This window comes from Neomonachus schauinslandi, chromosome 10 (genome assembly GCF_002201575.2).
Source record: "Neomonachus schauinslandi chromosome 10, ASM220157v2, whole genome shotgun sequence".
Taxonomy (NCBI): Eukaryota; Metazoa; Chordata; class Mammalia; order Carnivora; family Phocidae; genus Neomonachus; species Neomonachus schauinslandi.
Window position 1 is genome coordinate 130,263,451 of NC_058412.1, and position 14,637 is coordinate 130,278,087.

At 46.0% G+C, this 14,637-nt stretch overlaps 1 protein-coding gene across 2 annotated transcripts; it reads right to left on the reverse strand.

The window, feature by feature from the left end:
• Nucleotides 1-167: 167 nt before the first annotated feature.
• On the reverse strand, nt 168-14,085 carry LOC110569858 (1,25-dihydroxyvitamin D(3) 24-hydroxylase, mitochondrial). Of its 2 annotated transcripts, XM_021677818.1 has the most exons (11): nt 13,828-14,085; nt 13,435-13,625; nt 12,143-12,236; nt 10,244-10,340; nt 7,946-8,037; nt 7,172-7,283; nt 5,596-5,741; nt 2,364-2,530; nt 1,275-1,353; nt 376-573; nt 168-278 (listed from the first exon to the last, which is right to left on the reverse strand). In XM_021677818.1, the coding sequence occupies exons 1-11, from the start codon at nt 14,083-14,085 to the stop codon at nt 168-170; spliced, it is 1,545 nt and encodes a 514-aa protein (XP_021533493.1). The 2 variants fall into 2 exon arrangements, with proteins under 2 accessions (XP_021533493.1, XP_021533494.1); XM_021677819.1 differs by lacking the exon at nt 376-573.
• Nucleotides 14,086-14,637: the final 552 nt, after the last annotated feature.

Consider the following 14,637-nt stretch of genomic DNA (forward strand, 5'->3'; position numbering starts at 1 on the left):
CCCCATTTTACAGATGAAAAAAATATGGAGGCAGAAAGGTTAAGAAACTGCTCAAGGTCACCCAGCCACTCAGTGGTAAGCAGCGATTCAAACCCAAGTCTGGCTGGCTTCTAAGCTCAGCTCACACTTTGGTCATTCACAGCATGCCAGATGCTCACCTGAGGCTCTTACCGCTGTCGGAAAGCGATGGGGGGCACCCGGCTGGGCACCAGGATACCCAGGTGCAGCATCTCCACAGGCTTGTTGTCTGTGGCCACGATGTCATATTTGCGGACAATCTGAAACACACATGCACAAAAAAAAGGGCAGAATTACCCCCTCTTTTCCTGCCTTGTGGAATACAACAGAGCACAACTGCAAAAATCAGAGTTTTACCCAGCAGAGAGCCAAGCAGAGCTGGAGCTCGGCTAGTCGGCGACCGATGCACATTCTTTTCCCAATGCCAAATGGAAGATGCGCAAAAGGATTAATCTTTGTCTTCTCCTGAAGCCATCGTTCGGGCCTAAACTGGCTTGAATCTTTAAAATTTTCTTCACTGGATCCCAACACCTGGGTATTTAACATCAACACTGTCTAAAAACACACAGAAACACAAAACGTGTAAAATAACTAGAAGAAAACATTTGAACAGCAAAATTTACAAAAGGGATCCCCTTACAAATGTAAAAGCGACCCACAAGTTTATAATATGGTGATTGCCAACATGTATTTAGTACTAGAAATATACCAGGTAATAAATAGGTAAAGAAGTTTAAAATTTAGCATCACATTCTCACGCAACCCTATGTGGTGGGTTCCATTATTATTTTTATTTTTTAAGATTATTTATTTATTTATTTGAAAGAGAGAGAGAATGAGAGAGAGCACATGAGAGGGGGGAGGGTCAGAGGGAGAAGCAGACTCCCCGCTGAGCAGGGAGACCGATGCGGGACTCGATCCCGGGACTCCAGGATCGAGCAGAAGGCAGTCGCTTAACCAACTGAGCCACCCAGGCGCCCTGGTGGGTTCCATTATTATCCCCATTTTACAGATGAGAAATCTGAGGCTCACAAAGGTTTGTAACTCACTCAAGGCTATGCTTGAATCTAGGTCTCTTTTCCCCCAAACCATTAATCCTAACACCATACGACACAACATGTTAGCTATACACTAAAATATACATATTTCCAAAATGAATGCTCTCCCACGGAAAGTGTTTATGGAGATCTGATGAATATTTGAAAGGCGTATCTTTCAAAGCTCTATAAAGTACAGATTGCATGAATCCTACTTACTCCTTTGGGTAAAGCATATTCACCCAGAACCGTTGCTTTGTCAAGAGTCCTAGTTGTAAATGGCACACTTGGGGTAAGCCTGAAAAAACAAAATTAAAGATGTAAAGGTGAGCACAGACCAATATCTAGATCAAATATCAATCGGAATACGGAAACTGGTTAAATAAATAATTCCTGCATATGTTCATACTCAAAAACAGAACATGATCACAACTCTCATAAGGAAGTTGTCTCTCTTTTTTTTTTTTTTAGAAAGAAAGTTTAATTTAATTTATTTATTTATTGGGGAAGGGGCAGAGAAAGAATCTTAAGCAGGCTCCACACCCAGTGCTGAGGCCAATATGGGCTTGATCTCATAACGCGGAGATCATGACCTGAGCTGAAATCAAGGGTAGGACACCTAACCGACTGAGCTCCCCAGGCGTCCCAAGAAGGTCTGTCTCTCTCTTCCTGAAATTTATATCTCCTGTTTTTCTTCCTTATTGTGTTGGTTAACTTCCCAGTAACTGCTTAGTAGCTGTTAATAGTGGTTTTCTCCTGTTTCTTTCTGGACTTCAAATGTGTGTGTTTCCTGTGTCACGCTTAAGTTTGACTTTTGTTCTAGGTTTCTCCTATCTGCCCTTCCTGAAGTGAAAGCTATTTCTTTCCTAATGCTAGAATGTTGTGAGTTTTGTTTTCCAGAAAGTGTATAAAAAGAATTTTCAGAGAACATTTTATACCAGAGGCTCAAAAACAAAGATGTCTCTTTGTCTTATCAAATAATAATATAGTTTTCTTGCTGAACTTCTTCTCATATCCTTCAATTATGCCCCTAATCTTACTTAGTGCTTACAGCATTCATTAGACTATTATTATTACCGATTGAAAGGGAGGACACTGACTTTCCAGAGATTTAATAGAATTTGCCCAAATGATTTAGGAAATGAATAATAGTAAAAGAATATGGTCTTAAGGCTCTTTTTTTTTGCAGTTTGATAAGTGTTTCTGAGTCAACTGTGGGTGCTGTCTGTGGGCGTGGAGACCCCTCATTGTGTCTTTAAGAGAATGGCTTCCCAGCATATTCATGTTGGCTTAGGCATGTGTTCTCACCTCATAGATTCTTTCAGACAGGCTTTTAAATATGGCATATTCCTCAAATCCTCTGCCCGTGGCATCCGATTCTCAGGCAATATACTCTGAATTTCCTTAAGAAGCTTTTGTTGCACATAGGGATTACGGGATAAATTGTAGAGAACCCACATTAAGCTGTTTGCTGTCTGAAAGGCAAATGGACATAAACCTGAGTTTCTGCAAATAAATTGCCTTAAAACCATCATGAGCTGAACAAAAACTGATGCCTACCACCTTGCTCTGCAAATGTATTGGTGAGACTTTTTCACGTGTCCTTATTTGCTGTGCGTTACACAAATACAGCATATGAAAAGTCAGATTTATTTTAGAAAATAATGCCAGTTAAGGATAGCTTAATCAATGTAGACTCTTTGAAATAATCAGCTGCATTAGGACACTTAAAATTCAGTTTGATAAAAAAATTGTTTGAACACAAAGAAACCATGTAGAGCTGATGAAAGGAAAGCAAGCTGGTTAGGATTGTATCTGTGTCAATTTCCAGGTTGTGATAAGATTTTATTGTTGCAAGATGTTACCATTGGGGGAAGCTGCAGGAAGGATCCAAGGGACTCTTCTCTACTTTTCCTTAGAACTGCACGTGAATCTATAATTATCTCAAAATAAAAAAGCGTTTGATCAAAAATTGTATAATATAGAAAATGGATAGAATACTTGGGTGGGGAAAGAGGGATAGAGATCCTGGCAGCGTTGCTAATAAGTTTTTTCTTTTTTAATTTTATAGTGTAAATGCACAAGAAACTGTATTTCTGGAATTTAAAAAAAGAGGGTTGTTTGTTTGTTTTGCCACATCCTAAAAAGTTATCTATGAACCCTGGGTTCCAGCCACATGCAAAGAGCCCTTGCAGGAGGGTGCCAACACCAAAATAAGACATTCTAGCATTGCGTTGAGTATTTCAAGGAACTGGCCACAGTTTCTGACGAAGGCTCATGGTCTTTTTAGCGGCATGCTTTACTTCCTTTCAGCAGAAGAGAAAAAATATTGGCTGAAACAGCCAGTGTAGCTTTTAGTTTCATAATATTCACCACTGGTAGTCATATGTATTTGTTTTTAGGCTTTTTTTTTTTTAAGTTAATGTAAGCCAAATATTCCTGTAAAAATGGTCATTGCAGACACGAAGACGCTTTTGCTAAGTGTCATGTGCCACTGACATAGATGAGCAAAGTGCGAGACGATTCGGAGCCAATGGAATTTACTATTTTGGGAAGAAGATGCCTCCAAGGCAGGCTTCTTCATGTCAGAAGACTGGCAGCCTCAGCTGCAAATAAACAGTGGACGGCATTATTACAAGAGTCCAATTTACAAAACAGGAAGAGGGTGTAGCCACCAAATTAGATACACTTTCAAATTTCTCTGATTTTCCAAAAGTGACTTCCAGAATTGCCAGGACTAAAAAAGAAACATTTAACCATATCAGCGGGTCCCTTACCGCAAGTACCAAATAGAGTTTCCAAAAGGCAGATAACTGTAGCTTTCACCAAAGACTTTAAGACAGCCTGGGCCTTTTAGGGTAACTGCAGGGGCTGAAAATGGCCTGGGAAACCTCACAGGCACTAACTATCCTGGCTTGACCTCCGTGGAGGAGATTCATCTCGCAGCTGGCCTCCCGGCTTTTGCCCTTCCTCTTCTAGAACCTTCTTTCACTCCACCAGCCAGAGCCCTCCCTTCAAAACATAAATTTGATCAGGCTACTTCCTTGCTTATAATACCCCAAAGGCTTTCCATCACAGGTGTAATAAAATCCAGATGGCTTACTAAGGCTTCTGGTTAATATGGCCCCTTGACTTCTCCAACATCAACCTGACCACATTGGCTAGGTCTCCAGCTCCCACCCTCTTTCTGCTCCAGGGCCCTTGCACATGCTGTTCTCTCTACCTGGAGAGCTCTTCCACCACATCTTTCCCCTGGCTGGCTCTCTCTCATCATTTCAGTCCCAGGAAGAGAGGGAACCCTGCCCCCTCTCCATTCTCCTTCTATCCCATCACTCAGATGGTTTCCTCCATGTCTCCTACCACTAATTGCAAAGATCCCATTTATTGGTGTGTCTACATGTTTCTGGTTGGTCTTGCCTCCCCGCAGTTAAGTTCCATGAAGGCCAAGACCTTGGTCTCTGGTTCATGGTGGTCCCTCAAGCACCTAGAAGAGTGCCAAGCACATAGTAGGCACTCAGTAGTTTCTGAATCCTTTCATTTATTCATCAAGTATTCGTTGAGCACCTACTTTATGCTAAGTACTATTCTACATCCTAGGTATACAGCAGCGGACAAAACCAAGTCATCTCCCTCAACGAACTCACATTCCAGCTGAAAAAAAAAGATAATGGGTGAAGCTTTACTTTTATCACTCTAGGGAGCCTCTTAGGCTAAGTGACTCAGTATGACAGTGAGCAAGATGAATTCTTCCTTTTAACAGCCTTCTGGAGCGTGAGGAGAAATGATAACTTTGCTGTTCTCCCTGATGTAGAAAACCCTACTTTTTCTTTGGACGAGAAACACGAAAGAAAGGGGAAACGTGGGAAAGAAATGAACTGGGACACATTCTTCTTAGAGATCACAGGTGTGTGAACCTTTGGGCCATGAGGAATATTACTACACGTCCCTCCAGTGATGGTGCAGAGAATGGATCGAAGACAATCAAACCCACCTGAACACCTGTCAGAATTTGTGTTTGGAGTCTGGCTGGGTTGTGTACCTACCAGGAGTATCAAGCACACTGGGGACGGAATTTTGGTATTTCAGATAGGTTGTTCCATGTAAGTCAAAATCAAGTTTTCTCCGGACTCACTATGCTTATGTTTTTAATCTGAAAAAAATAATCGGACTGGCAGAGAGCATGCCAATATTTTTAGAGTAACAACCACAGTCAGGCACTTCGGGGTAACGTGCACAACCTTTTAGAACATATTCAATTTTTAAAAATCTTTCTATGGTGTGGCATTTTACTGCCTCTGAATTCCCATAGCAGCTTGTGTCTTTAATATGACACTTGATTGTCCCCCTGCTGGAGCGCATGAATTCACCTCCTATCACCTGTTTAAGGACCGAGACTGTGTCCTGGGTCTTCCGCAGCATCTCGTAGGAGACTTACCATTTTTGCTAAGCCAGTGCTCAGTTAATCCTTGTGGAATGAGTGAGCTGAATGAAAAAGATTTTTCACCCCATTCGTTTAGCAAACGGACATCAGGCCCCTTACCGTTTCCACGGCGGCCAGCTGGAGCTCTGTGACGGCCGCATACAATTCTTTCTTGGAAAGCTGATTGTGGTGATAAATATCACAGAGGAAATCCGTGCTGGGCTGCTCAGAATGTTTCTCTAAGCGGTTGTCAATACAAGACTTGACTATTGGAGAAAGGAAGTCAGGGGACGATCAGGACGCGAAAGAATGCAAGAGAACCCCAGACAAAGTCCTCCCCGTGACATCTTCAGGGCCTTTTTTGGGGGGGGACACTGACCATTTCTTCAATGAGTTAACGTTGCCTTGTTGTTCCGTCACCAAGGATTGATCGGTGCCCACAGGAGCAGGGCTCCTCAAATTTTAACTTGCCAAAGAATCCCCCGGGCATCTTGCCAAAATGCAGATTCTGAATCAGGGGTCTGGGGCGGGGCCTGGAAATCTGCATTTCTTACAAGCTCCCAGGCGCTGTTTCTGCTCTGCAGGGCACATTTCGAGTGGTAAGAGCTCAGAGTTTGGAAGAGATCGTCACGGGACATAGATGGGATTTGGGTCCACCTTCAGAATCAGAACTCGCACCCAGAGCCAGGTGTCTGGCTGGTTTGGTCACGAATACGGGCAGTGTGGGACTTGGCTCCCAGATCTGGGCGGTAGGGGAGGAGAGAACCTCCCCCAACGTTATCAAACATAAACACACGTGCACACACACACACTCAAGTGCCGTGCTTCGTGCATGCTGGCAAAGGTAGCAGAAATTTCTGGACACATTCTAGACATGTGTCTCCTTATTTCAATCCACTAGGCAAGCCACCACCAGAATAATAATAACAGTGAGGTTGACAGTAATCATGAGGACCGTAAGTGGTACAGCAGTTAGAGCTAGACCTTTGAGAGTCCTGTCTGGCTTCAAACCCTGGCTTTTGCCATCATCTAGCATGGGATCCTGACAAAGTTACTTTTTTGTGCCTCAGTTCTGTCACTCAGGGCTAATAGAAGGACCTACTTTACAGGGTTTTTGGTGAGAATTAACTGAGTACATGTTTATGTGTGTGTATAAAAGATATGACATGGTATGATATGATATGGATCCTCCTGCTAGTACCTATTGGTAACTCATAGAACAATACTCACAGCATTCCCCTGATAATGTAGCAGAAATAGCTCTGATCCATTGGGTATTGAGATTAGCCAGGTTTTTACATTATCTATATTAGACCTAGATACAGCTGCATCGAGGTAAGTATTATTATTATTGTTGTTATTAGCCCATTTTCGACACAAGACTACTGAGGATGAAAGAGTTATAGCACATTTGGCCAACGTGCTACACCGTTGACAGAGCTGGGATTTGAACCCAGGTATCTCTGACTCCAAAGCTCTTGCTTTTAACCTCTCCCAGCTCCCAAAGACTACGCAAAGCTGTCTTTTCCTTAGAATTTGCCTATGCCAGGGCGATTCTAAACTTGTGTTTACAAAGCCAAAACAATCAGGAGGCACAACTCCATCAAAGGATCAAGGTTGTCAGGTCAAGAAGATCATTCCAGACTTTTGGCAGCAGCGCCAGAGAAAGGGCTACGGGGGTGTGTGGCCGCATTACCTGATTTGAAAATGGTGTCCCAGGCCAGTGTGTGGGCCTGCCACACCTTGGTATTGAGGCTCTTGTGCAGCTCGACCGGGGTTACCATCATCCTCCCAAACGTGCTCATCATCTGTGAGGAACACAATGCCTTTTCATTCCGGTTTCTACCTCTCTCAAAGACAACTGGAGAGGAGCCTTCACATGGGAGAGGAGCATTCTACACGACCCGCACCCTCTGCTTCCACAAAGGCAGGAACTCTCCCCCCAGTGCTGGACGCGGAGCCCTCCCCCACCCCGGTGGCACAATGAAAATGATCTTTGGGATGATTTCCCACTGGATGTGTTTAATAAAATATGTGATCTTAGGACCTCCATATTTAAAAAGAAGAAGAAAGAAGGAAAGCCACCACTTTCATAGAGACTTCCATTTCCATTAATTTCCCAACGTTCGCCATTTTCTACACCAGTTTCATGGCATCTATCACATCCATGTGTGGTCGACACGATTCAAAAATATTACATCGGAAAATTTTCAGACTCTTTTTCAAATAGTATTTTAACTGACTGACCTTTAATTGAAACACCTATTTAAACTTGCCTAAATGATTATGTAGTGTGATTCCTGGTTTATGAGCATACATGCACATATGTACATGAAAACACATGACACATTGAAAGTAACACTTAACTAGTGTAATAAAATAGGTGTGTGTGCCCCTCCTGGGGAAATGGGATGCACCTTTGTTAAGTTCTGAAAATTGGGAAAATTGCTATCTTCAAGGGGATGCTTACTGTTTTGATGGCCATGATGAAGTTCAAAGCTTCATCCCCGGCATTCTTCTGAAGGAGTCCAAATCTCTTCTCATAGAGCACAAGGCAGATGCCTGTCATTTAAAATAATCAAGAGTTACACAATCACAGCGGCACCGTAGTCTGGGAGTAGCGGGCTATTAAAGGCTTGATTCTATCTTTTGTAAGAGCAAGGTCTTTTCCAAGAACAGAGGAAAGGCAAAAAATCTGAGAGAAAGGGGCATGATACTCTTCTCACTTTCTAGAAATTGTCTCCACATCCACTGACCCATCCGCTGCAGAACCTCTGGGTCAGAAATGCCACGGTGAAAATACAGCCATTTTTATACAGAATTGAATGTCTCCTGCAATGCCTTGCTTTTGTCAGAGTTTATCATTGACACCATGTGTAACAGACACTGTAAATGGCCTACCCAATACTCATTCTCTCCCATTTCTTCCCTAAGAGATCCCCAATTTTATTTAGAGTGTCAATGTATCAGTCCTCGGGCAATGAATCTGGATTGATCTAAGACTCTGGTGACAATCCTGTTCCCTGATTCCCCAGGCTTCCTGCAGCAGCCTGAGAAGCCACATGGCCCAGGTCTGGCCAATGAGGCTTAAGGAAAATACTCCTTTGCTTTCTTAATAAAAGGGGCAAGTACAGCTGTCTTAGCTCCTCCCTCTTTCCTTCTTGTTTTTGCCTAGAGTGCAGAGGTGAGACCAGGAGGGGCGGTGGCCATTTTGCAACAAGCCAACCAGCTAAGGATGGATGAGCAAAAAGATGGAGAGCCCCCAGTGACATCGTTGAGTGCTAGCTGCAGACTGCTCTCCTCGAGACTTCTCATAACACTGGAACAATAATTTTTAAGCCACCACAGTCCAATCTTCTTTGACTTGCAAAGACATGCATTCAATACTCCTTCATTTGGGTATTTCCAGTGGACAGTTTCCAAAACATACACTTGTTTCTCCTCTGTAAACATTCATTCCCTCACTTTATTCTACTCCCCTTTCCCTTAACACCTTCTGTGGGTTTCTTCTTTGCATGGAGCTTTCTAATGTGCTAAGATAGTCAAATGGTCTCTATCTTTAAAGTGAGGCTCAGCAGTTGGGGGAGACAGGTCACGACAAAAGCCTCCATCCTGGAGTGCCCTCTCCAATCCCTCACATGAGCAGCCAGAGTGATCCTTCCAGAAAATCGGTCCAAGGCTCCTTCCGGTTAAAAGCATTCTGTATCACTCCCAGGTACTCCCAAGCTCAAAACCAAATTCCCATCCCTAGTTTACATGGGTTGGCCACTGCCTTCCTCCCATCCTCTGCCCTCACTATGTTGGTCATGCTCTGGTCATTCTGAACATCTTCCTGTTCCTTCAACAGAATCTTCTCTGCTCCTTCATTGACCTTCACCTGGTGAACTCCTACTCATCTAACAGGCCTCAGCTGATATGGCCCCACCACTGTGAAGCACCCCCTGACCAAGCTCAGCTGAGGCAGCTCTCTCGGATTCTCCTACAGCCTCGAACCTCCTCAGTCAGGTGCCTACCCATTCTATGGAAACAGCTTCCTTGCCTGTATCCCCACTGGGCAGTGTCCTGGTCCAGGCGGAGCTCTGCTTTTTGTTCCTAGAGTGTTCCTCAAAGAAAGGGATCATCCCCTCTTCTGTTTGAAACTCTCCATGGCTCCCCACCTGACTCAAACTAAAAGCTCAAGTTCTGGCCAGAACCTACAGCCCCTGGCTTGGTCTTCCTCAGCCCCTCTTTTCCCTTCCCCTATCATCCACCCCTATGGTCCGAGACATCACTCATACTTCCACCTCGGCGTATTTGCCCTCCCTGTCTCCACATTCTGGAACGATCTTCCCCACAGATGCCCTGTGGCTTATTCCTTTAGGTCTCACCTCAACTGTCTCCTTCCCAAAACAGACTTGCCTCATCTAGGAGCTTAGGTTCTTTCTTGAATTCCTTACCCCTTGTCAAAATATATATTTTAAAGTGTGTTTACTTGTTGATCGTCAACCCTACTAGACTCTAAGCTCCATGGGAACACAGACGTTGCTTGTTTTGTTCCCTGCTGTGTGCCTAGTACCAAGCATACTCCTGGGCACATAGCAGGTGTTCAATAAACGTTTGTTGAATGACTACATAAACAACCCATAGTGCAAAGCATAACCTGAGTGCCCGAAAGCATGAAAAGGCTGCATGAACAGCTCTTTGTTGTCACTGACAGTATATGATTATAGAAGAGTTTTTAACAGAGCCACTAGGAAATCAAACGAACAAGACCGTGAAGACAACTTACTTTCAAATGACCATTTGTTCAGCTCGCTGTATAAGTCTTCAATATGCCCCCTCTCATCACAGAGCTCATCTATTCTACCCATAAAATCAGCCAAGACCTTAGAAGAAAGAAACCACAGAAGATATATTTCAGTCATTGAAGGAAAACAAAAGTTTAAAGGCTCCGTAAGCTAACCTCAGGTTTTGCTACCTTGTATATTCACTGCCCGTGATGTTATTAATTCTGAAGCAACACTAATTATATATTCTCCCTGGGGGCTCACCTTCTGCCCTAACGACCTCGTCCAGGGGTTATGTTCTCAGCTTTTCCCGAAACCACCCTAAAGCTTCTGTTTCAGCTTTTGATCTAAATTTAAGAAAAGGAAAACATTTCTTCTAATCAGACTGGGGACTAAACCATGAAGGAGCAATCAGCCAAGTGTCTGTTGGCATAACCTGTCAAACACCATGAGGTCTGCCGCTTCCATATCTGGGCCAGCAAACATCTCCTTACTGGCTGGTATTGTGTTAGGCGTGTTGAACTTGGAAGCAGAAAAACCTGCACATTTGGGACACAGCTCCTTCACTAAATAGCTCTGTGACGTGTGACAAGTTACATAAGGTCTCTAGACGCCAACTGCCCAAATCAGGGTTTTAGATGACTAACGCCTCACATTTAACAAGGCTTGTATTGTACCAAGTACTATGGAGTGTGTTATCTTAGCTGATCCTCACAACAACGCGGTGAGGTAGAAAGTACTATCATTACTCCCATTTCCTCCCTAACAGAGGGGAGAACGGGCTTCCAGCGGGGCTCAGGTGCTCGCCCTTGGACACGTAGCTGGAAAGTGGCCATGCTGGGGCCTGGAACAAGGTAGGTATGACTACAAAGCCCATCCATGTAACCAATGGGCATTTTGTCCACATAGTGCATTAAAAAGGACTTTGAAATTGTTACCATCAAAAAACTCCAGAAACTTCACATAAACATATGGAATTTTATAATAAGAATAATAATAGTAATAATAATAATAATAATGACAAAATCTGGAGACACTGGGTCTGCATTCCCACGTGGTAGTCATTTGCTGGAACTGGGGCAGCTGTCCCTTCTAGAAAGGGCATGCACTGTTCTGTTTGTTAAAATCCCTGCTGGGCCTTCCTTACACATTTATATGAATTACCTGGCCCCTGAAACCTTCTGGGTTTGTAATCTGCACCTATATGATCCTATCTGGGTCCAAGTTCAGTTCAAAACAAACACCCTAAGTGATCAGGAGTAAAGAGAACACTGTATGCTTAAATCTCTCCCTCTTTGGCCCTCTGTTGACTAAAGGATAATGTCTAAAGGCCTTATCATAGTCCAAAAACATTAAGCTCTGCCCTCTGTCCAGCATCGTTTCAGAGAGAGCCTCGCCTCAGCTGCTCTGAATGTACTATTCTCTGAACACTCCGTGCTATCTCTATTTTCAGCAAGCTATTCTCTCTTCCTGAATGCCTTTCTCCACCTTCTCTGGCTTGAAGACTCCTATTCAAATGGCATGACCGAGGACTTTCATAAGCATTATCTCATTTAATCCTCCCAGCAAATTTGCGGGGTGGTAACTGTCGTGTATTTCCCAATGTATATATTGGGAAAGTGAAGCTTAGGGAAGTTAAGGGAAGAGTCAGGTTACAGACCTAGGGGGTGGAGGGCTGAGGTTCAAAGCCAAGGCTGAGGAATACCAAAGTCTCTGCTTGTAATCACTCCCTTATTGAGATGTTACTTTACAAGAGAGTGAAGGAAAGAGGAATAAGGGTTTGGGGGAGGAGGAGTGGGGAGAAAAGGAAGACCCCTGAACCATCAAATTGCCTGCACTTTATAGCTATGACTTGAAGTTCCATAAACATCTCTCCCTCCCCAGGCTCCCAGCCTGCAAACCTCGTTGATTTTGTTGTCCAGCTTCATAATTTCTACTGGTTTCATTAGTTTTTTCTGAAAAGCACTCCGGACCCTCTGCCAGTCCTCTCCTTCCCTGGGAGGGAAGCAGAATTGTATTTAGAGCAAACTGAAAGGGAAAGAAGGGAGAAGCAAAGACGCCCCCCAGCTCTGCCACTTTGTGAACTCTATAATCAAATGAACACTGAGAAGCATGCCACCAACCTCCCAGAGAATGTCAGCATTGGAATATTGGGGGCTGGTTTGACAACCGAATGAAACCACCTTTCCTCCCAGCCAAAGATGACGCCAGGAAGGTGAAGTCCAGGTAATTGGGGTTCAGGGCTTTTGAGGTGCCCTTGCTGGGGCTGACCTGGGAGGCCAGATGCCTCAATTCTCAGCAGTAAGAGTGGGCACCCAAACATCCCCTTCACCAGCAACCCAGATCTGTTTGAGAAAAAATTTTCTCTTCTCTTAATCCATTGACTTGGGCTGAAAGTCACATTCACAAAACACCGCAACCCTAGAATTCTATCATTACCTCCAAATAATACACAGTCAGAGGTTCACTGGAGCTGTAAAAGCCTGTTCTAATCATCCACCTTCTTCCCTCACCCCATAGTAGACCACACAGCCTGTGATGCACCACACATTACTATGGCTTTTAATTCCAATGATTATATCCTGAAAAATACAACTATTAGGCGTTACAATTTGGAAGTTAAAAAAAAAAAAGTGCTAACTTGTTAAATGCTAACAATGAAAAAGCAGAGGAATCTCATCACATAATGGCATTTACCTATCTAAAAGAATGAGACCTTGATGTCCCTCCTCATCCCACCTTTCTGACTAGACTTGGATCTTTCTGGAGGGGAATGGGTCCCCTCCAGATAGGAAGGTAGCTGTCAAAAGCAAAAGAAGTTAATTTCTGGCGTTTGAGCTCACAAGAGGGGATTACAGACAATCGTAAGGGATAATTTTGTATATAATACGTTGGCCTGGCACGCTAACTTCCGAACCTCGACCCGCCCAAGAGTCTGAACACCACAATTTGGATAACGCTTTGGGCCTTTCTTTAAAAAGGCACAGCCCTGCCCAGTTACCGGAGAAAAGGCAGGTGTTGGGTGCACACCTCTTCTCAGCCCACTCTGATCTAGGCAAGAGTTCGAGACTACGCCGGGTAGAGCCTTTCGTGTTCCCCCAGCATACGGAGGGTACCACCGCTGAAAACCCTCTCCCAATTTCCAAGCTCATGGAGCCCAGACGCCGGCCCCCATCCTGCCTCCTGGACTCACAGGATCAGCAGCCCGTAGCCCTCCTTGCGGTAGTCGCGATAAGCCTTCCAGGGCTTGATCTCCAGCCGCTGGGGGTACGCGCTCTCCGTGCGGTACAGCGCTTCCAGCAGGCACGGCGAGCCCAGGTGCACCGAGTCGAAGGAACCCAACTTCATGCGGAAAATCTTGCCATACTTCCTGTGGTACTCCGCCTGCCGCGAGCCGGACCAAGTCAGCGCGCATCCCTCGCAGTCCCGGGAGCGCTCCTCCCGCCTCCCGCCTCCCGCCTCCCGGGGCCGCAGCTGCCCCCACCCTCGAGCGCCCTGTGCGCCCGGGCCGCGCGCCTCGCCGAGGGTTTAGAACGCACGCAGGGCAGGGAGGGGAGAGGGAATTGGGGCGCGACGAGGCATTTACCAGCGTGTCGTGCTGTTTCTTGAGGCCCCCTTTCCAGAGAATCTCCAGCAGGCTGCCCAGCAGCGGCCAGTTGGTGGGGCCCGGCAGGGCGGCCGCGTTCTGCGCCTCGCGCGGTTCCATCAGCGGGCAGAGGGGCACCTCCCGCGGCCGAGGGGGTGCACACACCGCAGACGTCACCGGTCTGGGTGGCTGCCCCAGGTGGCGCAGCTGCTGGAGGAAGGCGACAAGGGAGCGGCTCTTGCTGATGGGGGAGCTCATGGCGGCGGGGGACACCGGGCTCGTGGGAGTGCGCGGGGACCGGGAAATGCGACTTTGCTAGAGAGGCGCCGGCGGGATCTGGGGGTTTGACGATTCTGGGAGAGAGGGGCAAAGAGGGCCAGCAGGTGCGATGGAGGGGGCGGCAGAGGAGCAGAGAGAAGAAAGGACCTGGAGCAAGGATGCTCGGCGCTGCCCCGTGCGGGGGCCTCAGGGCGCGGGTGCCGGCCGAGCGCTGGCCCCAGGAGCTGGAGGGGTGCCTCTGGGGGTTGGGTGTCTCTTGGAAGAGGAAGGGAAGGAATATGGATCCGCCCGTGGGTCTGCGAGGCTGACTTTCTGGTCTGGAGCCGCGAAGTGGAGGTGTCAAGGAGGGTAGAGAGATGCTGCTAGGCGCTGCGGTTTCCTCCTATCCCTCTCCATGCCCAGGGACCATGTATTTATGGAGACAGGGCAGGCCCTGGGTGGCCAATGAGCACACTGAGTAGGGCGGAGTGGGCCCTGGCTGGCCTGGCCCGGAGGGACGCGGGACCCGGGGCGGGGGGTGGGGGGCAGGGC

Excerpts from the sequence above, each read along its gene's own strand:
- LOC110569858 (XM_021677818.1), bottom strand. The coding sequence starts at position 14,085 with ATGAGCTCCCCCATCAGCAAGAGCCGCTCCCTTGTCGCCTTCCTCCAG. Across the intron at positions 12,237-13,434 it reads GGCTACGGGCTGCTGATCCT|GGAAGGAGAGGACTGGCAGA; the intron begins GTGAGTCCAGGA and ends CTTCCCTCCCAG. Across the intron at positions 8,038-10,243 it reads GAACAAATGGTCATTTGAAA|GCATCTGCCTTGTGCTCTAT; the intron begins GTAAGTTGTCTT and ends TTTAAATGACAG.